General features: G+C 46.5%; 1 protein-coding gene across 2 annotated transcripts in view; it reads left to right on the top strand.

The window, feature by feature from the left end:
- The window catches only part of TMEM72 (transmembrane protein 72), a 30,897-nt gene extending 18,111 nt beyond the window's left edge, over window positions 1–12,786 (top strand). The window contains exons 2-6 of one of the 2 annotated variants that reach the window (XM_070264120.1): window positions 909–975; window positions 4,906–4,977; window positions 6,571–6,710; window positions 8,194–8,507; window positions 9,826–11,647. In XM_070264120.1, the coding sequence (XP_070120221.1) occupies window positions 909–975; window positions 4,906–4,977; window positions 6,571–6,710; window positions 8,194–8,507; window positions 9,826–9,864 (632 nt within the window). In that variant the 3' untranslated portion in view covers window positions 9,865–11,647. Of the gene's footprint in view, window positions 1–908; window positions 976–4,905; window positions 4,978–6,570; window positions 6,711–8,193 lie in introns of both variants that reach the window. The other variant, XM_003363591.4, reaches the window with a different exon arrangement.
- Window positions 12,787–25,280: the final 12,494 nt, after the last annotated feature.

Genomic DNA, 25,280 nt, shown 5'->3' with positions numbered 1-25,280 from the left:
GAGAAATGCAGGGTGCATGGGGTATAATCAACTAAGGCCAGAAAGAAGTCTGATTAGTGGGCCGACATGGTCCTGGAGGAAGATCTTGGGCACCTGAGTGCTGTCTAGAATGTTCCATCAGTGAGTGGTTGGGGTCAGAGCCATGGCTGGTTGAGTAAAACCAGAAGAGGGAGGGAATCTCCCTAAGTAGATGACTGGGAGCCAGCAAGTCTGGAACGGTGAGGCCAAGATAAAATTCACTCTGGACAAATGGAAGGTGAGGTTTTTGAGCATAGACCACTGCCAAGAAAGAGCAGGAGAGACGAGGCTGAGTAGCATCTCATGTCAGAGCAAAACCCCAGGGGCTTAGCCAGCTCTGGGTCCAAAGCCATGAGCCAAGAGTGTGTGATGCAGCTGCCAAAACAGCAAGTGAAAATGAGGTCACAGAAACAGTAAGAACAGAGATCCAGGCAAGGGAAGGAGGGTGGGGCAGGTCCCACAGCCAAGCACTGAACCCAGACATACAGCATACTCTGGTGGGGGCATCCAGGAGGTGAGGGCCCTTGAAGCCATGACATGTGCAAGACAGCTGTGAAGCAGGGGCGTTGGTGGCCCATCAATGTGGGCTGTCTCTGGGTGCATGACCAATCTGGGGAAAGAAAGGCCAGCATTGGTGCTCTGGCGAGGCTGGACTAAAAGACATCTGGGGTTCTACCTGAAATCCTCCTGGTTTCCAGAGACCAGTCCAGAAGGCTCCTTGCTGTCTTGTATCTTCCCAGACACAGCTCCCTGTGCACGTAGAGAAGAGCCTACCCTGGCTCCCCATCTCCAGGAAGAAGGGTCAATGCATGGCCCAGGAGCCTTCCACCGGTCAGTGCTGTGGCACAAATCACCTGGGCCTACTCTCCTCTCTCCTCTTCCCCCCATAGTGTTGATCGGCGTGGGCACTGAGACCTTCATCCAGGGGCAATTCAAAAGCCTGGCTTTCTATCTACTGTGAGTATGTGTGCATGTGCCCCTCCCTGCCTGCATGTTCTCCTCAAGTTCACTTTAGTCTATCTGATCAGACTAACCTAGAGCAGCCCTCCCTTTCCTGCGCTAACTCTACCCTATCCCAGAGATGGAAGGAGTCAAGGGGGCTTCCAAGATATTCCCCGGTTTGGGCAGGGCTTTGGTCAGACCATACCACGTATCAACCAATTATCCTTCCATCCACTCACCCACCCATCCACCCATCCATCCGTCCATCTATCCATCCACCCACTTATCCACCCATCCGTCCATCCATCTATCCATCCACCCACTGATCCACCCATCCATCTATCCATCTACCCACCCATCCACCCATCCACTCATCCATCCATCTATCCATCCACACACCCAGCCATCTATCCACCCATCCATCTCGAGTCTTTTCTTTATTCAGCAAACATTAACGAGCTCTTGTTTTAAAGAGAGGGGAATCAGCTCAAAGGACTATATATATGAGCCCTTCTACATGCTGAGCACAGTTAAATGTTTTATTTACATTATGTCCTTTAACTCTGACAGCACCATAGGAGTGCATATTGTCCTAGTTTTGCAGATGAGAAAATTCAGGGAGTAAGCAGCTCAGCCCACATCACCAAGCTCATGAGCATTAGGGCACAGACTCAGGCCCAGGTCCACTTAGTTTCCCAGCCTCTGTCCTTTCCTCTCTGCCAGCTGTCTCTGCAAACACTCCCTGGCAGGAAGGAGATGACTGTGTCCCAGAGGGGGAGGAGAGCCTGGGGTCCCTGCTGGCTCTGACCGCCCAGTTTCTCAGCAGCCCCATTTGAAGGACATTGGGAGCCTGTGCTTTCCATCCTCCACCCTCCACATCCACCCTCATCACGGTGGCCTGGTCTGCATCCTAAGGAGCCCTCCTGTCTCAGGGCAGGCTCTTTGGTTTGCTGGATGAATCGCATCCACCATCTCCCAATCATGTTCTACCCTTCCAGGCCATTTCCACACCACCACAAAATTAGCCACCTAGACACACAGGTCACTCTGACAACCTTCAAGAGCTGCCACTGCCTCCAGTCCACACACGCTTTCTATCTTCTGTCCTCCACCTTATTTCTTGCCACCCAATTTATATCCCGGGAGCTTCTGACTCTTTCTCAAACTCACCAGCATCACCTCACCTCTAAGCCATTGCTCATCCCATTGAGCACCCCCGGGGCCCTTTCCACCCACTTCAGCATTCCTAAAGCCCTACATTCTCCCTGGCTTTCTGCCCTGGGAAGCCTGCCCCGAGCCTGGAGCCCGCTGGCTGGAAGTGACTTCTCCTCACTCGGAATTCCCTCCACGTCTTACTGAGCCTGTTCTCGGCCGCATGCCCTGTCTTGCCTTCTCCCCATGGTTGCCCATTTCACCCACAAACATCACTTTGGGAAAGAGGTAGAGGTTATGATCCAACTGTAACAGGTCAGGGCCGAGGCTGGCTCATGAAGACCGCTTTCTCCCCAGGACACTGCCTCTTCCTGACTGCTCTTTACCTGTCTTGAGGGGACACACTGCCCATCTGGTCACTCTGTGGTCCAGTCCTAGGAACTGTCACTTCCAGCCTCGGGTGCCCCTGCCCCTCACTGTGAACTAGTCTACGTTCTCCACCCGTACCCTGCTCTTTGCCCCTGCAGCGTGGCACCCGCTGCCCCTGCGCCTGCGCACCCGTGCGGTCTCCCCTGCAGATCGCGGACTCCTAAGTGTGTTCCCTCATCTCTGAGGGTCACCCAGGGTAACAGATCCTCCGTAGGACATCTCTCCCTCTCTGTGTCCCCAGGACCCAGCAGGGATTGTGGCCAAGAGCAAGCATCAGTAGGAACTGAGCTGTCACTGGCTGTCTCCTCGTTGTTTTCCACTTCTCCTCTCCACACGTGCTTCCTCTCCTGTCTTCCTCCTTCTGTGAGGCCCTTACTGCCTTCCTCACCCACCAACGGTGGCCGAAGGACCCATGTGGCCCACGTGGAGCCCTGGGCAGAGATGTTGGAGTGTAGGGTTTTGCTGCCATGGCGGGGCTCTTGGCTTGGATTCCTGCCCTGCCTGAGTGACCAGGCTTCCCTGGACTCAAGAGGCACAGCCTCTGAAGCACCAGATGGCAAGTCTGAATAAGTCACTTTATTCCCCAAGGCTCAGTTTCCCTCTGTCCCAGGATGTAGGAAAAGGCAATGCTACTTGTTTTGCGAAGCACGTGCTTTGGCGTACTTGTTAGGCACACAGGCTCTGGAGTCTGAGTGCTGGGTTCGAATCTTGCCCGTCATATTGATTGGCTGTGTGACCATAGCAAGGGACTTGACCTCTCTGTGCCTCAGTTTCCTCATCTGTAAACTGAGGGTAATTATAGTGCTTCAACAATGAAATTGTTACAAGGACTAAATGAATTGATATTTGTAAAGCCCTTAGAACATGTTTGGTGCATAGTCATCCTTACATAAATATTAGCTATTATACCATTTAAAAGCTGAGCAGTAGGAGTTGGGGAGACCCTAGGAGGCATAAAGAAAGTGGGAGAAAATGGAGATTAAGCACTAAATGGTCACAGAGAGAGAGAGAGAGAATTGATGATAACTAACATTTACATAATAAGCTCTGTGTGCCAAGGACATCCGAAGGGCTTTACAAATATTAACTCATTTAGTCCTTATAACAATTTCATTGTTGAAGCACTATAATTACTCTCAGTTTACAGATGAGGAAACTGAGGCATGGAGAAGTCAACTGATCAATAGCAGGGGCAAGGCCCAGGGCCCTGAGGAACCCTGGCTCTGACCCACTTTCCCCTGTAAGGTAGCATCTCCTCTCACTTGTTCGCTCCAATGCATGTCCATGGAGCACTTCACAATAGGCCTTTCTTAGTAGCCTGGACTGTGTGGCAGAATTAGAGAGGGAGCTCCAACAGGGAGTTCAGACTGGTGGCTATAGCCACACAATACAATATAGAGAAGCAAGAGGTGACCAGATAGACAAGAGGAGGAAGGCAGAGTCCTTCTAAGAGGGACTAGCCTGTTCAAAGGCCCTGTGGCACCTGATAGCTTCCTGTGTAGTTAGAGGAATATGAAAGTTCATATAGGGCTTTAAAAGGCATGTTAAGAAATTTCAGTTCTATAGGACAGTGAGACCCTCCAATAAAAATGTAAGTTCCACCTCAAAGACTGATATATAAAGTCTGGGGCTGGCCCAGGAATCTATGGTTTTACATATTCCCCAGAAGATTCTGTTGGAGGGTCCCTGGACCACACTTGGAGCCTGAGGAGCCTCTGAATCATTCTGCACTGAGAGGAATATGGTCAGATCCAGGTGTCAGAAGGAGCCATCAGGGCAGCCTGGCGGTGAGAAAGCAGAGGAGCAGGAGGCAGGGAGGTGAGCGCCAGGGAGTCAGTGAGACCCAAAGGGGAAAGCTGGCACAAGGGGCTCAGTGGGCAATGCCCAAACTCAGGCGATACAGGTGAGGCCAGAGAGAATGGGCGCAATTCTAAGGCTATTTGAGGAACGCAAAGGACCACTCCTGGTGACTGGATGATTGCAGAAGAGGAAGAGGGAAAGGGGTCAGGAATGGATCCAAATTTAAGGCTTACACAGTCAAGCAGTGGGTGTCCATCCTGGTGACAGTAGGTAGAAGGACATGCCTGTCAGTGTCCACACAGGTTGCTGGGGTCAAGGTGGTCTCCCCTGCTGGCCTGCAGCTCCTTCCTCACTTGTCTCTGGTCCCTGGGCCCAGCACAGGCCCTGGCGTCGAGGCCACTCCTGGTAGATGTTGGCTGGGTGACAGGATTAGGTCAAGAAGTTCCTGGACAGTTGGTCAGCTGTAGATGCCCAGGAGGGCCAGGTGCTGTGTGAAGACAGCCTGTAGGAAAGCAAAGGGGGAATCAGAGGGTGCCCAGCCTCGCTCTTCTGTCTCCACCACAGGTCGATAGGAGCTGCCATCTCCGTGTGCGAAGGGGCCTACTTTGTAGCTCAGCTTCTGGCCATCTGCTTCCAGTAAGTAGCTTCCAGAGTCGCCCCTCCACTACTCCCCAGCCCTAGACACCCCCAGACGCCTCCAGCTGTAAGAACACAGCCTAGGCGATATTTATTCTCAAAGCAGCCATGGACAGGTTCCCTCCCCGCAGTGCAGTGAGCCCTGGCCTGGCCATGGGCTCAGGCCTGAAGAGCTCAATCATCCCCTTTTCCCTGATCCCGACAGGGGAGCGGACTAACACATTCATTCAGGGCCTGCTCCCACCCAGAATCCCCCTGCAGAGTCCATCTCTGACCTCCAGGAAGAGCCAGTCTCTGCACCTTACCGTCTGAGCCGTCCATTGCAGGGTGAGAACCCTGCAGAAGGCTCGGCATGGAGTGAGCAGAGCTGAGTTTGAGAACTGGCTCTGCCTCCTGCCAGGACCCAGGGACAAGCCAGGGGTCACAAGCCTCCACGCCTGATTGCCGGAACAGGAGCACAGACCTTGCAGGATCTTGGGAAGCCATGTGGCCACGGAGGCCCATACCTGCTGTCCAGCAGTGCCCAGTTCGTGGAAGCTGTCATCAGCATGGCCAAGGGCTGTCTCTGGACCACGGCTCTCAGGACCTAGACAGTTGGGCTCTAGGTGGTCAGTTTAAGAGCCAAGTCTCAAACCCAGCTGTCCTGCTACCTTGCAAGACAACCAGCTGCTTCCCAAGGTTACCAGCTCTGAGGCAGCATGCATCCCCCTTTCTGCTGAATTCCACTGACAAGGGGTGCTTGCAACTTCTCCAGCATCAGGGGATGGAGGACCCCTGGGTGTTTTACCTGCCCTGGACCTCTCCATGACCACCAGAGGGCACCAAAGAGCCATGGCAGCTGGGTGTGGGAGGCGAGCCTTGCTCTAGGCCAACACACCTTCTGCCAGCCCCAATCACTTCCCAAAGTTAGCCTGGGCAGGATGCAGCTGTACAGGGCCCAGCTCCAGACCAGTTCAGAGGATAAGAAGATGCACCTAAGGCAAGCGTTTTCCTCATTTGAAACTTGGAGAAAGGCAGCACCCCTGAGGAAACCTGCTGGGTATCAGGCCGCTGCCAGGCCCATGTGTGGTCCCTGCGTGCCAGTTAAGAGAGAAGCCCCTTTGGGCTGATGCCATCCCATGCCTAGGCAAGGCTCCGTGAGCAGGGTGCAGCTGGATTCCAGCCCACTCACCCCCATGGCCGGGCCCCTTGTGCAGTACACAATCCACACAACCATCCCAGCCAGGTGTCTCCTGTGCTGCTCGCCTTCTCCATTCCACTGTGGGCTTCCAAGCAGGCCCCTGAGTCCCCTACTCTCCTTCCCACTGCCTTTGCAGCATCCTGAGAGCATTAACCTTCCTTCCTCCTTGAGCAGAAAGGCAGGGCTGGGCAACCTTTCAAATAAATTGTGGATCCTCTGGAGGGGCATGGGCAAGACCTCTAACTGTGGATCCCATAGTGAGAACTCCAGCCCCTGGGAGGTTCAGCCAGAGGCCACTGCAGACAACATGACCACAGCAGGACCCTATTCCAGCCTCCAACAGCCTCGTGTGTGGCTGGGACTTTCCCGGGTTGCTTCCTGCTTCCTGCTAACCCTGAACTCGCTCCCGCCAGGTGTCAGCCAGGGTCCCTGGCCTACAGAGCAAGGGAGAAGGCCTGCTGGCTGGGCTGCTTCCAGAAGTTCCTGGCCTACATACTGCTGTCCGTGGCCTGCTTTCTCCACCCTGTTCTGGTCTGGCATGTGACCATCCCAGGTAGGAGCTCCGGGAGGTAGTAGAGGCAGGCAGCCCCCACTGCAGACAGGCTCTGAGCAGAAGGGGCTGAATGCCCCTTACAGAGGCCTGCAGTGATGCTGGCTGCAGGGCCTCCACTGGCGGCCCCACTGCCCTCTCTGGCCTAGGTTGTGGGGATGAGGAGCTGTCAGACGTCCTCCATGCTGATTAAGTGGCAAGGATGTCCCGAGAAGTGCATCCTTCATGTAGGTATCCAAAGGCTGCACTCACAAAAGGGACCTGGCCTTTCCTCTGATGCCTGTGTGTGGTTGGAGCTTTCAGAGAGCACAAGATGGTCACTTCTCTGCCCAAACCCTTCTGTGTCTCCCCAGCAGCTACCAATTCAGGTCTAAACTCCTCGGTCTGGTTCAGAAGTCGTGCCAAGATGGGACCCCAAAAGACCCTCACAGCCTCATTGTCTTCTCCCACTCTACCTCATAGACCCTACTGGTCAGCCTGGTTTCTGATCGCAGAAGCCAGGACTCAGTGCTCCCATCTCCTGTGTTTGTCCCTGGCCTTTTCTGCTAGTGCCCTCTTCCTCTTTCCTCCCTAGCTGTAAAACTGTGCCCCTCCTTGTGACTAGTCTACAATGCCGGGGCCACCAGCCGCCAGGGAGACGAGGTGGAAAGGCAGAGCCACCTATTCCTTCCCGCAGGTTCTCTTAACGTGCCTGTCACAGCCTCTCAAGACCACTCTACATGGCCTCCAGTGGACTCCTGAGCTGGACTCAGCACTGCCGAGGCCAGAGCCAGCCACAACCTCCCACTCCTTGGAGAGTGAGAGACACTCAGGAGGCTCGGGTCCTGGCAGGCAGGACAGCCACCTTTCCCATTTCCTCAGGACGGGGTGGAATCCTGGCAGACAAGGCAGAGCAGCAGGTCTCAGCCTGGGACCGAGGGGCCTCTGGCCTGGAGGCTGGGTGAGGGGCCAGGAGGGGCACCAGTGCTATGCTAGCCCCACCCAAACTGCACTTTCCTCTGTGTTTATTGGGAGGCTGAAGTGACGGGGGACCTCTCTACTTCTGGGAACAGAAGGCAGCCCAGTTTAGCACGGAGGGCCCGATATCCAAAACAGAGTCCAGGCCCATGGGAGGAGTTTCAGCTCCAGCCCCAAGAAGCCATCCCGAGAGGGAGGCTGAGCATGGAGATGGGAGGCTGGGCGGGCAGCACCAGGGTCGGCTGTCAACAGAAAAAGGGCCTCAGGCACAGGGTCCCTTCACTAGCAGTCAGGGTGATGGCCCTAACATGGCACCAGCCCTACTGATATCCCTTGGCTGGATGTCAGGCCTGCCCCCTGAGTCTGATGTGGGTGTATGAGGACAAGTCAGGGGTGACGGCTGGAGCCCAGGGGCCTAAGTGTGGCCACATAGGCATGCTGCAGTGGCCCTTTGGAACCGTGGGCTTAGACAGCCTCTGGCTTTTCTCCAGGACACGTCCAGCATCCTGACCTCCCAGATCTCTTCCAGGCTCCATGCTCATCATCACTGGTCTGGCCTACTTCCTGCTGAGCAAGAGGAAGAAGAGCAAAGCTGCCCCCAAGGTGCTGGCCTCCCCAGAGCAGTACACAGACCCCTCCAGCAGTGCCACGAGCACCACTGGCTCTGGGGACACCGAACAAACCTATACCTTCCACGGGGCCCTCAAGGAGGGGCCTGGCTCCCTCTTCATCCACATGAAGAGCATCCTGAAGCGGACCAAGAAGCCCAACACCTTCCAGCGCCCAGACACCCTGACGGAGCTGACTCTGGAGCCAGCTGACTCGCTGGCCAAGAAGAAGCAGGTACACTTTGAAGACAGTGTGGTCAGAATCATCCCGTCCCTTGCTGAAGGCCTGGATGATGGGGACAGCGAGCCAGAGGAGACCACCTCTGACACCACCCCCATCATCCCTCCCCACCAGGCCCCACTCTTCCTGCCTTCTCTCACGGGCACTGGCTTATTCTGAGCTCAAGTTCAAGCCTGGGGGATGCTCAGAGAGGGGTCTGCATAGACTGATGCTCCTGCCTGGAGTTTCCTGAGATCCAAGTGCCCTCCAGGGAGCTCAGGGTCTTCACAGGTCAGCTCTTTAAGAAATGACCAGACATCCCCATGGCGGCTGGACCTCTGGGCCATTGAGCAGCATGACAGGTCCTGCAGAGGCCTTCAGGGAGACACAAATGAAGCTCATGCTGCCTCAAGCCAGTACAGCTTCCTCCCTCCTGGACAAAGAGTGGTGAAATCCTTGTGCTTTCCCCAAAAGAGGCCATCACTCCCATTTCACACAAGGCTGCCTCACCCCCAGGAGGAGCCATCAGGCCTCTGGCTCCTGACACAGGGTCCAGCACTCAGCAAGGACTCATGGCCAGCCCATCTCTGATGCAACATTCCAGCTCTGAAGGCCCAGGGATGCGTTGGTAACTTAAGCATCTCAAAGGCAGGTGTCAACAGTGGCGCGGGGTCCCAACCCCCAAGCGAGATTGCCCAGGATAGGGAGGAAAGGCAAAGCTGAAGCCCTCAGGGTGGAGCAGTGCCCAGTGAGCGAGCAGCAGGCTGCATTCTTTGCATGCTCTGGGGCTGGCGCTGAGCAGCAGGAGTTACAGAGTCGCTCAGGGAAACAATGCTGCTCTGTGCTCACTTCAGGAAAGCCGGGCCAAATGAGTGATGCTCATTCCAGAAGCATTGCTGAGGGCTCCCTGAACCCCACCACATGGACTTCTCCAAGATTCCAAGTAGATGATGTAAACTAAAAGATCCTGAAAGCCGATGACAATCTTCAGCAGTGAATGCCATGGCACAGCACACAGTGCCTGCTGTGTGCAGGAACCATGGAGGCGGTGCCCTGAGACTCACACAGCACAGAGAAGTGGCTCTGCCACACTTTGGTGCCTGGTAGCAGAATGAGTGATAAATACATGTTTGTTCAAAATGAGTGGGAGGGAGGGAAGAGGAGAAAAAGAGGGAGGATTGGAGGAAAATGGCCAGGCAGGCTAGCTTTCTCCCACAGGGCTATGGAAGTGACAGTTAACCTAGAATGAACAAAGAAATATGAATCATATAGTTCTTAGCTAAAAAATTTACAATATGGTTTTTATTTCTAAAAAGTGTCCTTTGTTCCACAGGATTGTTGCACGGAAGATCAGACACATCATTTTTCATAGGCAATCTTAATTACTGAGCAGTCTGAAGAAACAGTTATGTGGCTCCCCAGCTCGTGTGTGTGAGCAAACCCCTGGGTTCTGTAGAGCAAGGCTGAAAAGACATGATTTAAGGTCTAGATAAGAAATGTGCGTTCGTCTTGCACACTTTTCAACATCCCCTACCAGTTATTTTGCAAAGGTATGAAAATAACAGCCAACCCGAAGCTAGTATCAGTTTGGTGGCTAAATGCAGCAGGTGTCCCAAATAAACAGACTTCTTCCTGAAATAACCTAGTTCTTCTCTGAAACCGAGTGAGAAAAGGCAAATGAATGCATTCCCATAAGCCCTCCATGGTGGAAGCAATAGAACTGTTTCTTTAGCTGCCACCAAGGAGGGACTTCAGGATCTGAGAGTCACAGTCGAGGGAGAGTGAATAATACAGAAAGTGGGTATGGGTAGGCGCCGATCGCGTCCAATTCCTTATGGGCCAGGTGCCCAGGCAGGCCCCCTGCACACAGGAGCCCAAGTGGGGAGGAGCCAGGGGTCCTGTACCTGTCATGAGTGGGAGGGGAATGTGATGGGCACAGACACCCTCATGGCACAGGTGAGGCAGGCCTCTGGGGAACCCGACACTGCGGCTCTGCTCTCAGAGCCCAAGCCAGCAGAGCTGGTTGGATGACCAGATCGCAAGAAGCAAACCCGAAAGTGTAACGTCAAAGCTGTCAGATCCCATTTAATATACACTTCTGTAAACCCAACTGTTAGATCATCGTCTTGGATGCATCTTAGAGGTGAGGTGGGCATTGGGAGCTCCAGGTGATATGAAGTGCCTGTGATCCTGAGACATCTGGGCTTCCTGGTGCCTGAACTAAGTTCAGGGCACCTGCTGTTTATGTATGCAGCGTCAGAGGCTCAGACAATTACGATCTTACCTAGCTTAGCAAAGGAAAGCCCTCAAACACTCTTATTGCTGCCCCTTACCCCAAAAACAACTGGGATGAGATCATTGACTAGACCAGAACCCTCACCTCCGACAGTGGACCAGGCAAAAAGAGGCACCTCCCATTAAGCAGATGAACACCATGCGTCTCCACTTGATTCGTAGCCCGAGACACTCTATAGCTGCATCCTTATCCACTGCTGTCCCTGCAAAGAAGCTGTAAGAGCCCTCATTCTTGCCAAGAAACAAAAGCCAGAAGGGCTGACCCGTTGTGGCCCGCCTCCCTTTCTCAGCAGAAAGCAGAGCAGATACTTTGCAGATGTAGAAAAAAGCGATTGGAAGTAGAAAGACGAATCATTAAACATGCCACTAACACGTTGAGTGATCTTGGCCAAACCCCTTCACCTCTCTGGTCTCAGGTTCCCCTAGTAAGTGCGAATAACAGCACTTCTCTCAGGACTGGTACAATGACCTCAACCAAGAGAGATGGGGAAAGTGCTCTTCAGATTACAAATCACCCACATCATTGTGACTGAATGTTCCTATGACCATGGGGGTCTCATGGTGAGGACGCCCCAAAGCAAGGAAGCACTGAGGAAACGCTACCAAGACTTGTCTGTGGGGCAAAGCCAATGTTGGTCCAAGAGCTCCTTTCTCAACTCCAGATTCCAGTGGGAAGGGTGCAGCCACCACCCTCCAGATTAGAGAGAGAGCCGTAGTGGACCCCAATCATGAGGAGCCATGCCCTGGAGGTCACCCAGGGTGTCCAATCTCTCTCCCACCAATCCTAAGGGATTTTTTATTTTAGTTTTTAAAATGTCTTTATTGAGATATAGCTCAAATATAAAATTGAACAATTTAAACGGTTTTTAGTGTATTCATAATCAAGTTCACCACAATCAAAGTTCACATTATTTTTCATCAACCCCCCAAAAAACCCATTAGCAATCATTCCCCACTCCATCCCACACCCACACTAAGCAACCGCTAGTCTATTCTCTGTCTTTTTAGATTTTCCTTTTCTATACATTTCATATAAATGGAATCATATAAAATGTGGTCTGCCACGACTTGCTTTGTTCACTTAGCACAATTTTTCAAGGTTCATCCTTGAAACATGTGTCTTTATTTCATTCTTTTTTGTGGCTGAATAGTATTCCAATATATGGATATACTACTTGTGTTTATCTGTTCTTTTGTTGATGGACATTTGAATTGTTTCCACTTTGTGTCTGTTATGAATAATGCTGCTATGAACATTCATGTACAAGTTTTGGGGTGGACATATGTATTCATTTCTCTTAGCTATATACCTAGGGGTAGAATTGCTAGGTCAAATGGTAACTCAATGTTTAACTTCTTGAGAAACTGCCAAACTGTTTTCCAAAGGAGCTGCACCATTTTACATTCCCACCAATAGTGTATGAGGGTTCTGATTTCTCCCCATTCTTGCCAACATTTGCTATTGTCTGTCTTTTTTATTATAGTCCTCCATCCATTATGGTTTTGGTATGCATTTCCCTAGTGGCTAGTAGTTTTGAGCATCTTTTCATGTAATTATTGACCATTTACCTATCTTCATTGAGAAATATCTATGTGAACGCTTTGCTTGTTTTTTTTTTTTTTTTTTTTTGCGTGGGTTATTTGTCTTTTTATTTTGAGTTGCAAAAGTTCTTTATATAGTCTGGATACTAGATATATGATTTTCAAATATTTTCTCCAATTCTGTGGGTTGTCTTTACACTTTCTTGAACTGTCCTTTGAAACACAAAAGATTTAATTTGGTGAAGTCCAATTTATCTGTTTTTTTCTTTTCTTGCTTAATTTTTGGGGGTCAAATCTAAGAAACCATTGCCTAACCAAAGGTCACGAAGATTCATTCCTGTATTTTCTTCTAAGGGTTTTATAGTTTTAGTTCTTAAATTTAGAAATATGATCAGTTTTGAAGTAGTTTTTGCGTATGGTGTGAGATAGACTCTAACTTAATTCCCTTCCATGCAGATATTCAGTTGTTCCAGCACCATGTGCTGAATTGAATTTTCTTGGCACGTTTATCAAACTTTATAAATCATAAATCTAAGCGTTTATTTCTGGAATTGCAACTCTCTTTCATATATTTGTATGTCTATCGTTGTAACATTACAACACTGTTTTGATTACTGTAGCTTTGTATTAAGTATGTTTCAAAACCTGGAAATATGAGCCCCCAACTTTGTTCTTTTTCAGGATTGTCTTGGTTATTCAAGGTCCCTCCTACTTCCATATGAATTTTAGGATCTTATCAATTTCTGCAAAAAGGCAAGCTGGGATTCTGATAGGGATTTCATTCACTCTGTAGATCAATTTGGGAGTATCCCCATCCTCACAGTATGAAGTCTTCCAATCCATGAATGTGGGGTGTCTTTCCATTTATTTAGATGTGCTGTAATTTCTTTCAGTAATGTTTTGTAGTTTCCAATGTGCAAGTCTTACACTTCTTTTGCTAAAATTATTCATAAGTATTTTATTCTTTTTCATGACTTTTGTAAATGGAATTATTTTCCTATTTTCAGGGCTTTATTAAGTATAATTGACAAATAAAATTGCATATGTTTAAGTGTACAATGTGATGATTTGGTATACATATACATTGTGAAATGATTTCCACAGTCAAGTTGATTAACATATCCACCACCTCACATAGTTACCTTTCTTTTTATTTTTTTGAGGAAGATTAGCCCTGAGCTAACATCTGCTGCCAATCCTCCTCTTTTTGCTGAGGAAGACTGGCCCTGAGCTAACATCCATGCCCATCTTCCTCTACTTTATATGTGGGACGCCTATCACAGCATGGCTTGCCAAGCGGTGCCATGTCCACACCTGGGATCCGAACCGTTGAACCCTGGGCCACCAAAGCAGAACATGCGCACTTAACCGCTGCACCACCGGGTCAGTCCCCATAGTTACCTTTTTTAAATTTCATTTTCAGATGCTAGTAGACAGAATACGATTGGTTTTTGTGTATTGATCTTATATCTTGCAAACTTACTGAATAATTTACTTATTTTTTAAATTTCAATTATATAATGCAGTTTATCAACTATAGTCACTATGTTTTACATTTTATTCTCAGAAATTATTCATTTCATAACTGAAAGTTTGTACCCTTTACCAACCTCTCCCTATTTCTCCCACCCTTCAGCCACTGGCAATTACTTTTTGCTCTGTTTTTAATAGTTTGATCTTTTTTCTTTAGTTTCCACATATAAGTGATACCATGCAGTATTTGTCTTCCTCTGTCTGACTTATTTCACTTAACATAATGCCCTCAGGGCCCATCCATGTTGTCACAAATGGCATGGTTTCCTTCTTCCTCATGGCTGAATAAGATTCCATTGTGTATATATATATATACATACATACATACACACAGCACATCTTTTTTCATTCCTCTGTCGATGGACACTTAAGTTGTTTTCATGTCTTGCCTACTGTGAATACTGCTGCAATGAATGTGGGGATGTAGATATCTCCTCAAAATCCCTTTCATTTCCTTTAATTTGTTGAGGAACTCCATACTGTTTTCCACAGTGGCTGCACCAATTTACATTCCCACCAAAGTGCACAAGGATTCCCTTCTCTCCACATTCTCGCCAACACTTCTCTCTTGTCTTTTTATTCTTCCAATTTTATTGAGATGTAATTGACATACAGCACTGTGTAAATTTAAGGTATACTGCATAATGACTTGACTTTACATATATTGTGAATTGATTACTACAATAAGTTTAGCTGACATCCATCATCTGATATAGAGACAAAAGAAACAATTTTTTTCCTTGTAATAAGACTATCTCTTGTCTATTTGATGATAACCATTCTAACAGGTGTGAGATAATATCTCCTTGTGATTTTGATTTGCATTTCCCTGATGATTAGTGATGTTGAGCACCTTTTCATGTACCTGTCCGCCATTTGTATGTTTTCTTTGGAAAAATGCTTATTCAATTCCTCTGCCCATTTTTTAATTGTACTTGTTTCTCTATTGAATTGTATGAGTTCTTTATATATTTTGTATATTAAACCCTATCAGATATATGATTTGCAAATATCTTATTCAGTTCAGTAGGCTGCCTTTTCATTTTGCTGATAGTTTCCTTTGCTGTGCAGAAGCTTTTTAGTTTGATGTAGTCCTGCTTGTTTATTTTTGCGTTTATTGCCTTTGCTTTGGTGTCAAATCCAAAAAAATCACTGCCAAGACCACTGTCAAGGAGCTTACCCGCTATGTTTTCTTTTAAGAGTTTCCTGGTTTCAGGTCCTGTGTTCAGGTCTTTAATCCATTTTGAGTTGATATTTGCGTATGGTTTAAGATAGGGTTCCAGGTTTGTTCGTTTGCGTGTGAACATCCAGTTTTCCCGGCATCATTTATTGAAGAGACTGTCCTTTCCCCATTGTATATTCTTGGCTTCTTTGTCATAAATTAGTTGACCATATATGCCTGGGTTTATTTCTGGGCTCTCTATTCTGTTCCATTGATCTATATGTCTGTTTTTATGCCAATATCATATGTTTTGATTTCTATAGCTTTGAAATATAGTTTGAAGTCAGGAAATGTGGTGCTTCTGAACTACTTTATGTTACAATAGTTTTTGAATGGATTCTTTATCATCATCTACACATAATATCATGTCATCTGCAAATAGAGATAGTTTTACTTCTTCCTCTCTGACCTGAAAGCCTTATATTTCTCTTTCTTGCCTAATTTCCCTGGCTAGAACCACCAGTACAACATTGAACAAAACAAGAGCAAACAACTTTTCTTGCCCCTGATCCTCAGGGAAAGCATTCAGTCTTTCACCATTGAGTATGATGTTGGCAAGATTTTTCGTAGATGTCTGTTATGAGGTTAAGGACGTTCCCTTCTATTTCCAGTTTTTTGAGTGATTTCATAATGAAAGTTTATTGGATTTCATTAAATGCTTTTTCTGCATCTTTTGATATGATCATTTGTCTTTTGTTCTTTATTCTATTGATGCAGTTTATTCCATTCATTGATTTTAAAATGTTCAACCAACCTTGTATTCATGGGATAAATCCCAATTGCTCATAGTATACAATCCTTTTTATATGTTGCTGGATTATGTTTTATAATTGCTGTATTTTGTTGAGGATTTTTGTGTCTATATTCCTAGGGCTATTTATCAGTAGTTTTCTATTCTTGTGATGTCTTTGTCTTGTTTTGGTAATGGAGTAATACTGACCTCATAGAATGAGTTAGGAAGTGTTCCCTGCTCTTCTATTTTTGAAAGAGTTTGTGAAGGACTGATGTCAATTCTTCTTTACACTTTTGTAGAATTCACTAGTGAAGCCATTTAGGCCTAGGCCTAATTCAAACTCTTTACTTTTTAGATTTTCAAAAAATTTCTTCTTGAATCAGTTTCAGTAGTCTGTGTCTTTCTAGGAATTTGTCCATTTCATCTAAGTTATCTAATTTGTTAGCATACTGTTGTTCATAATATCACCTTAGAGTCCCTTTATTTCTGTGAGATCAATAGTGATAGCCACTCTTTTTATTCTCAATTTTAGTAATTTGAGTCTTCTCTCTTTTTGTCTTGGTTAATCTAGCTAAGGGATTGTCAATTTCATTGATCTTTTCAAAGAATCAACTTATGGTTTCATTGATTTTTCTTTACTGTTTTTATATTCTCTATTTCATTTATTTCTGTTCTAATTTTTATTCTTTCCTTCCTTATGCTTACTTTGCATTTAGTTTACTCTTCTTTCCCTAGTTTCTTCAGGTGAATGTTTAGGTTTCTGATATGAGATATTTTTTAATGTGTACACTTACATCTATAAATTTCTGAGAACTAGTCTAGCTGCCTCCCATATAATTTGGCATGTTGAGTTTTTGTTTTCATTTATCTGAAAAGTATTTTCTAGTTTTGTTTGTAATTTCTTCTTTGACTCATTGGCCATTTAGGAGTGTGTGATTTAATTTACACATGTTCTAATTCAATTCCATTGTGGTTGGAGAACACACTTGGTATGATTTCAAACCTTTTAAATATATTGAGCTTGTCCTATAGTCTATCATCTACTGTGGTCTACCTTGGAGAATGTTTCACATGCTCTTAGGAAGAGTGTGTAATTTTCCCATTGTTGGATGGGGTGGTCCATGGAGGTATAAGTGGTTTGTAGTGTTATTGATGTCTTCTAAATCCTTGTTGATCATTGGATAGTTGTTCTGTCCATTATTTGAAGTGTGGTTCAATTCTATCCATTTTTGCTCCATGTGTTTGAGGCTCTGATGTTAGATACGTATGTTTATAATAGTATATATCCTTGAGGCATTGACTCTTTATCATTATGAAATGTCTCTCTTTACCCTTAGTAGCATTTTTGTTTTAAGTGGATTTTGTCTGATATTATTGTATCCACTTTAGCTCTCATGATTGCTATTTGCCTGGTATAAATTTTTTATCTTTTACTTTCAACCTATTTGTGTCTTTGAAATTAAAGTATTTTTCTTATTTACAGGATACAGTTAAATCTTGTTTTCTCATTCAATCTGTTAACCTCTGCCTTTTGATTTTATTGTTGAATTCATTTACATTTAATGTTATTGATGTAGGAGGATTTATATATTCCATTTTGCTTTTTGCTTTCTATATGTCTCATGTATTTTTTCTCTCCACCTTCTTTTTATTGAGTATATATTTTCTAGTGTAAAAATTTAATTCCTTTAATGATTTTTTTTCTTTTTTTGGTGAGGAAGATTAGGCCTGAGCTAACATCCACTGCCAATCCTCCTCTTTTTGCTGAGGAGGATTGCCCTGAGCTAACATCTGTGCCCATCTTCCTCCACTTTATATGTGGGACACCTGCTACAGCATGGCTTGATGAGCAGTGCATAGGTCTACACCCAGGATCCAAACCAGTGAACCCTGGGCCACCAAAGCAGAGCGCATGAACTTAACCACTGCACCACCAGGCCAGCCCCCCTTTAATGATTTTTTAAATTATACTTTTCAATTATTTTCTTAGTGGTTGTTCTGGGGATTACAATATAGATTTTAACATATCAAAATTTAGTTCAGATTCATACTGACTTAATTCCATTGAAATATAGAAATTTTACTTCTATATTGCTCCATCATCCTGTCCTGACGTTTTCGTGGATTATTGTTATGTAAACTGGGTCTATAAATATTACAAACCCAGTAATACATTGTTGTAACTATTACTTTTTACGATCTAAGTCTTAAAGAAGCTGAGAGAAGAAAGGAGAGCAAGTATATATTTATCATTTGTTATATGAACCTTCTTATTTACCATTTCTGGTTCTCTTCATTTGCTCATTTGAGTTCAAATTACCATCCCGTGTCATTTCCTTACTGCAACACAGTTTTGTTTCCACCTGCCTCCTTTGTGCTGTTATCATCATTGCCTGAAGAACTTCCTTTAGTATTTCTTGTTAGGCAGATCTGCTGGCAACAAATTCTCTCAGATTCTGTCTGTCTGGGAATATCTTTATTTTGTCTTAGTTTTGGAAAGAGTTTTTCTTGGTATAGGATTCTTGCTTGACAGTTTTGTCTTTTGTTTTTTGGGTTAACTTTCAGCACTTTGAATATGTCTCTGCATTGCCTTCTGACCTCCATGGTCACGGACAGGAAGTCAGCTGTCATACTTATTATGCTTATCTTGTACCTGATGAATCATTTTCTCTTACTGCTTTCCAGATTTTCTCTTTGGCTTTCAACATTTTGACCATGATCTCCCTGAATGTAAGTCTCTGAGTTTATCCTACTTAGAATTCATTGAGCTTCCTGGGTGTGTACATTAACGTTTTTCATCAAACTTGTGAATTTTTCAGACATTATTTCTTAGAATATTTATTCTGCCCCTTTTCTCTCTCCTCCCATTATGTTTACTGGTGTCCCACATCAGTCTGAGGCGCTGTTCATTTTTTTTCTCTCTTTTTCTTCTCCATTCTTCAGATTGCATAATCTCTGTCAATGTATCTTTAAGTTTGCTGATTGTTTTCTCTGCTGTCTCAAATCTACTGTGGAGTGTAGTGAAATTTCCATTTTACTTAATTGTACTTTTCAGCTAGAGAATTTTCATTCATTTATTTTTTTAATAATTTCTCTCTCTTTACTTGTTTTATTTATTTATTTGCATATTTATTTTTATTCCCTATTTGGTAACACGTTGTCATACTTTCCTTTAATTTTTTGAACATGGTTTCCTTTACTTCTTTGAACATATTTATAGTAGCTTCCTTAAAGTCTTTGTCAGCTAAGTCCTACTTCTGGGCTCTCTCAAACACTGTGTCTATTGCCTGCTTTTTCCCCTATGTATCACATGTTCTTTCTTTGTATATCTCAAAAATTTTTTATAACAGCTGGACATTTGAGATAATATATGGTAGCTATTCTGGATAGTGGTCCTCCTCCCATCCCTGCCTAGGTCTCTTGTTGTTGTTTGTTTATTCATTTATTTTTTTACTGACTTGGCTGGACTAATTATATGAAGTTAATCAGTTTTTCCCCAGTGTCGGCCTCTTATGTCCTGCTCATATTTTTTTTCTTTGTGTTTAATCTTTTAGCCTGGTTCTCTAAGAGTTTCCTCTGGATCAGCATAAGCCACTTATTGGTCAAAAGTTATGATTAAGGGCGTTTGACTAGTTAGACACTTCCTCTTTACCATTGTGTGTGTGTGTCTGTGTGTCACCTGAAAACTTCTATCATAGTTTGAGGAATTCACATTTTTTTCCTAAAGTCTGTTGGGGACTAGTAGCTTAGATGTTTCTTCTCTGTTCACTCCTGAGAGGGCACACACTTGGGCACACAAAACTGTGTGCCAGACTGTCAGGGATGTTTGTGACTCTATTTGAAATCCTGACTTTCTAGGAATTGCCCCTGGCCCAGTATTTGGTCAGAGAGTATGCATAAGCCCCTTGTGCCAGTGAGGCATCACCCTCTGTCTGTGGATCTCTGTGTGGGCTTGGGGGATCTCTTCAAGTCTTCCCCACATCCTGACGATTCCTCTTGAGTGATTATAGCCTAGCACTTGCACCCAGCCTTCCCAACCCCCAGAGTTGACTGTGATCCCAGGAGGGCTCTTCTTGGCCATCTCTTTACCCAGTTTTCTAGTAAACTTCTGGTTGTTCTGCCCTTTTGCTTGTTGCCACCAGAACCATGGAGTTGTGAACACTCTTTTAATTGCTCTCCACCAAGACCTCCATTGTTCTCAATAACTCGCTGATAAATGGAATTCTCCACATTCTGTTCTAAGTAAAGTCAGTCCTCTCAGGCAGAACTATGAGCTCTTCATCCTTCTATCTGCTTTCTCCCTGGGCAGAACCTCTGCAGCACTGCACAGGAGCCAGAGATGGGGACAGATATCTGCTTCCCTGGAGTGACATCCCTGCTCTACAAGTAGGTAGTGGGATCAGGGGACAGGCCCTGGTATTCTCAGCTCGCCACTTCCAGCATAGAACCTCTATCCTAAAAGTCAGCTGAGATGGGGCAATTGAGGCCCCAGAATTCTCAGCCTGCTGCACCTGGAGCAGAGCTTCTGCTGTATGAGTGAGGGCTCAGTGGGAGAACCAGGCCTCAGTCATCTTGGATATGCCCCCCTAGAACAGAACTTCTGCAACACAGGGCCATGAGGGGTGAGACATACTAGCATCTTGCCCCTCTCAGGGTAAAAAACTGGAATCTGAAGGGAGAGGGAGCCCCTGTGTTATTGGCCATACTTGCCCAGAGTAAGGTGATTCCCAAGAGATGGAGCTGAGAAGGAATAAGGGAATGTGTAGTGGTTCAAATGCCATAGACCTCACTATTCCTACCACAATTTAGTAGATTTTCTTGAACGAATGTTTCTCCATTTGGTATATGCTCTTAGGACAATTTCCAGAGGTTTTAAATAATTGATATTTACAATTTTCTCCACTTAAATAGCTGTTTTGTTGGGGAGAGGGTCCCTCAAGCTCCTTGCACTGCCAGTCCAGACGTCTTGTTCCTAATTTTTTTTTGTCATGACCATCAAGAAATGGAGCACGCCAATGAGAATTTTGACCATGAAGTGCACAAAACCTAGGCTTGAGCCCTAGATCTGTTCTGCACCAGCTGTATGGCCTGAGCTCATGTAACCCCTCTGAGCCCCAACTTCTCCATTTGTAAAGTGAGGATAATAATAGTAGGTACTTCCAAGAATTGACTGAGGGTTAAAGTTGATGCTATGTGTGAAGTACAGCAGCTGGCAGGGGCTCAGGACACACCAGCCCCCTGGTACTCCTGGTCCTTGAGTGCTCCTTGCCTGGGGCATGGGTGCCTACAGCCGCTCTGGCATCTTTTGTCCCTCCTTGGTCAGCTCTGCTGGGATTCACCTCTCTCTGCAGGCTGCACGTTCCTCTTGCCAAGTCTCACCTGCTCCTTTTAGCTTAGCCTGTAGCCAATATTTTGCATGTTTGTCCTAGGAACAAACTGGAGCCTCTTATGCCACCCCACACCTCACTAATCTCTCAAAGGAAACATACTTTGGCATGTCCAAATGGGAAAACCTCTTGCCCCATCCCCCACCTGCACAAAATTTCAAGGTCTCTCTGTAAACTGATCAGTCATCCAGCCTAAATCTTCCCCTCAAAGCCCTGGGCTCAGCTGGAGTCCAGAGCTGCTGGCCTGCAGGTGGATAGCAGCTGTTTGACCTCCTGGAGATGGGAGAAAACATAATGCTCCTGGGAGACAAAGAGGGACTGTCCCCACTGGCTGTATAGGGGCTGCTCCCATGGGATCTGCCTGACTGGTTATCTTATCATTGTCCTGAGAAGAAGGAAGAACTGATAAGTCATGACCTTTGCACAGAAGAGATGTGACATTCAGAGAAGCCAAGTTTCATTTAAGTGGAACATTATGCTCCTAGCTTCACACTATGACAACAGTGAAAACATCTTCCTAGAAGGAAGCTTCCAGGAGAACAGGAGTATGGTCCCACTTGGCTTTGCTGAAATCTGGGGCCTTGAGTCATTCCTTCTACATAACTAGACGGAATTAGGTCATCTCTAAAGGTCCTGCCAGCTCTGAGCCTCAGGGATGCCCCGCTATGCACATTAACAGGGAGCATTTGCCCAGACTTCAGAGCAGGCCCAAGGAAAATCCAGTACTGGGTCTAAGTTAGGTTGTGTGATGGTTTTTCCAGCTTGAGCTTCTGAGAAATTTGCATAGTATCTTAGAACAGTGATCCGGGAAAGCCGGGAGCATTAGAACCAGAGAGGCATACTGGGAATATACTGGGGCAGGTGCAAGAGCCAAGCCAATGAAATGTTTACCACCTAATGGATATCGAAAGCCTCCATGAGTCTCAAATCGAATTCCCCTTTAAAGAGTAGATAACAAATAAAGTAAATGGATGACACCTGTGATGATTTGTTTGTCCCTAGACACCTGCTTCTGTCTGAGGCTGCACATGGCCCAGAGTGGGGTGAGGGTGCCACCAGCCCACTATTGCTTCAGTTTCCAGTTTCCAGGAAACTCAGTGTGATGTTTGCAGACCCCAGGTCTTGGGTTCCTCTTTCCAGAGTGGAACACATTCCTTTCTTTTAAACCAGCAGCACCACTATAAACTTAGAGAACAGGTTGCTAGGGATGAGAGCCAATGTAACTCCATAAATATTGATCAAGCACCTACTGGTGGCGTAGGCACCATACCAGGTGCTGGCTGGAGGGGTGAGTCAAATCTGACCCCCTAGATGGACCATAAGTGTGACTGATATGAGACAGATATAAGCATTACAGTGAAATCGCAAACAATGTGCCATGAGAGATGAATTCAAAAGGAAATCTAGGAGGGTAGATTTGCGTTGGTTTCAAAAGTAGGACTAGAATATTATTAGGCACATAATTGTCTATTCTGGGACCAGGAAAGCACGGCCAAGTCCATCAGTCTGAAGTCAGCAGACATGTTTTCCATACATAACAAAGAAGATTTTTGTGGAAAGAGTAGAAGCAAAGAGCCATATCAACAACAATGATAATAACAACTGACAGAATTGAGAGCTGAGTGTGCCGGGCATTCAGTGCTTTGCAGGTTCCGTCTCCTCTAATCCTCACAGCCTATGAGACAGAATTTGTTATGATCACATTCACAGATGGGAAACCACAGCCTGGAGAATTTAGTAACTTGCACACTGGTACACAGCTAAAAAGCAGTAGAGCCAGTATTCATTTGAGGCTCCGGAGCCAGGATTCTTAATGCCATCAGAACAAAGCCTGAGACTGGCCACAGACCTCCCCAGACCACAGCCTGGGCCACACCCTCCTCCTCCCTCTGGGCCTCTCTCCCCTCATCTTTTGATGGAGAAGCGTGTTGACCAGGTGACCCTAAGGTTCCTTCCAACTGAGTCACCTGAGACTCCTTTTCTCGGGGGTGGATGGAGAGGAGGAGGGGACAGGGAGAGAAAGCAAGCAAGAGAGTGGGGAGAGTAAGCTTAGGTGGCGCTCCTAGAAGACCAGCTCCTCACTTTATTTGTGACCACATCTACCTCATTTTTCACTCTTGTGCTCTCGCATGCTCAGGGACTGTTTCCAAACTGAGTGCTAAGCACCCCCACCCCAACACACAGAGCTGGAGCTGTGCATGGTGGCTCTCCTGATTCCAGCATGATCGATCATCAGCATTGCGCTGCTCACACTGCCAGAGGCCTGGCGCCTCTTGGATTGCCCCTGGGCAGCTGATGGCCCTGGGCAGAGCCTGGGAGCTGTGCTAAGGCCTCCTGTACACCCTCCTCTAAGCCCAGGACAAAAGTCCCAGCCTCAGCAAGGGCTTCCCTGCCCCAGGCAGATAAGATGTGGCTGAGTAAACGTCACTGACACTTAGGAACACAGCTAAAACACCTGGGCACCCACTCTGGTTTCCTTCCAGAGGCCCAGATCCCCTGCTGCTCCTGCTTGCCGGCTCCATTTCCTAGGGCTTACAAAGAAGGTTAGCAGACGGACCAGCCAGCAGAGCCTCCCCAAGGCCTCTTGCTCCCCTGACCCCAGAGCTCACTGGCTAAGGGTCCCCAGTGGCTGGTGGAGGCCCTTCTGGCCTCGGTCCTGGCAGCCGCTCTTCAATTCTCCATGGGCTTTTTCAGTGCCTGTTGATCCTGCTAGGGTAGCTCCCTGTGCTCGTGGCCAGGCTACTTTTCTCTAGCCAGCATCCTCTCCCAGCTACTCAGAGCCTCCTCCCCTCCTACATGGCGCTGGACAGGGGAAGCTGCTCTCCTCAGCTTCTCTCCAGCCTGTTTCCCCTCTTCTCCCCCTTCAGATACTGCTCACTCATCACCAGGTGGTGACTTTGCCCCTGGGAATGGACCCACCTTGTCTGCTAGGACTCTGCAGTCAGAGCAGGCACTGCTGGACTTCTTCCCACGGGCACCGGGGAGCCCCAGCTTGCTGGTCGAACCTGAATTTTCATGGCTAATGTACCTTCCTCCCCTTGGCCGGCCATGCTCTTTCCCCAGCAGGTCGCAGTAGGTCCATCCTCTGCAGCCTGCCCACACCCTGTCCTGTCAATGAGAAGTGGAGGAGATGGCCTGGTATCTTCTGAGAAAGGTTTTCTTGCTACTAAAATGAGCCTCACTGAAACATACCCTTCCTCTTCTTCTACTGAATGTGGTCACGTCCGCCAGGAAATATAGGAACCATTTGTAAACAGCGGGAACTCAACCAAGATGCTGAAGAGGACAGAGTGCAAAGACGGAAAGAACCTGGGTCCTTGAAGACGGCTTTGAGACATTTACTTAACCAACCCTGAAACTACTCACTTCTGGGGCTTTTTATTATGAGAGATAATAAAGTTCCCTTTGTTTGGGTTTTTTATTCCTCTTAGCTAAAAGCATCCCAAACTAGAATGTAGTTTACCCACCCCCTTTGCCAGGTTTGGCAGGGAGAAAAGGTCTGATATCACTACAAACTCTCTCTTTACCCATGGACCAATTTAGGCTCTCAGCCTATTTTTGTAAATGAAGTTTTATTGGAACATAGCCACACCATTCACTTACAGATTGTCTATGGCTGTTTTTGCTTGAGTACTGTCAAGAGAGATGGTATGGTCTACAAATATGGAAATATTTACTCTCTGACCAACCCCTAATTTAGACCCATTAGGCTGACAGAGAAGCAAAAGTTCCTCAAAAATTGACACAGATTATACAGGTACATTAAAACATGAAATCCCTGGAAAAAGAGGCACTGTTACATCCTGAAGAGTCTCAGAACGCCGAGTATCAGGCCACACTCTGCCATGGAGTTGTCCTAAGTGGGACATGAGATGGTGCAAGCTGTTGGTCAAACTGACTGGTTGTGATACTTAATTTATATGTCCGCTTACTTAAACCATGGTGCCCAGTTGTTTGGTCAAACACTAGTCTAGATGTTTCTGTGAAGGTATTTTTTAGATGAGACTAACATTTAAATCACTAGACTCTTAGTAAAGCAGATGACCCTCCATAATGTGGGTAGGCCTCGTTTAATC

The sequence above is a fragment of the Equus caballus genome, chromosome 1, assembly GCF_041296265.1.
Source record: "Equus caballus isolate H_3958 breed thoroughbred chromosome 1, TB-T2T, whole genome shotgun sequence".
In the NCBI taxonomy this organism is placed as follows: Eukaryota; Metazoa; Chordata; class Mammalia; order Perissodactyla; family Equidae; genus Equus; species Equus caballus.
Note: the sequence above shows the minus strand (reverse complement) of the source record. Positions and strands in the feature narration are given on the sequence as shown.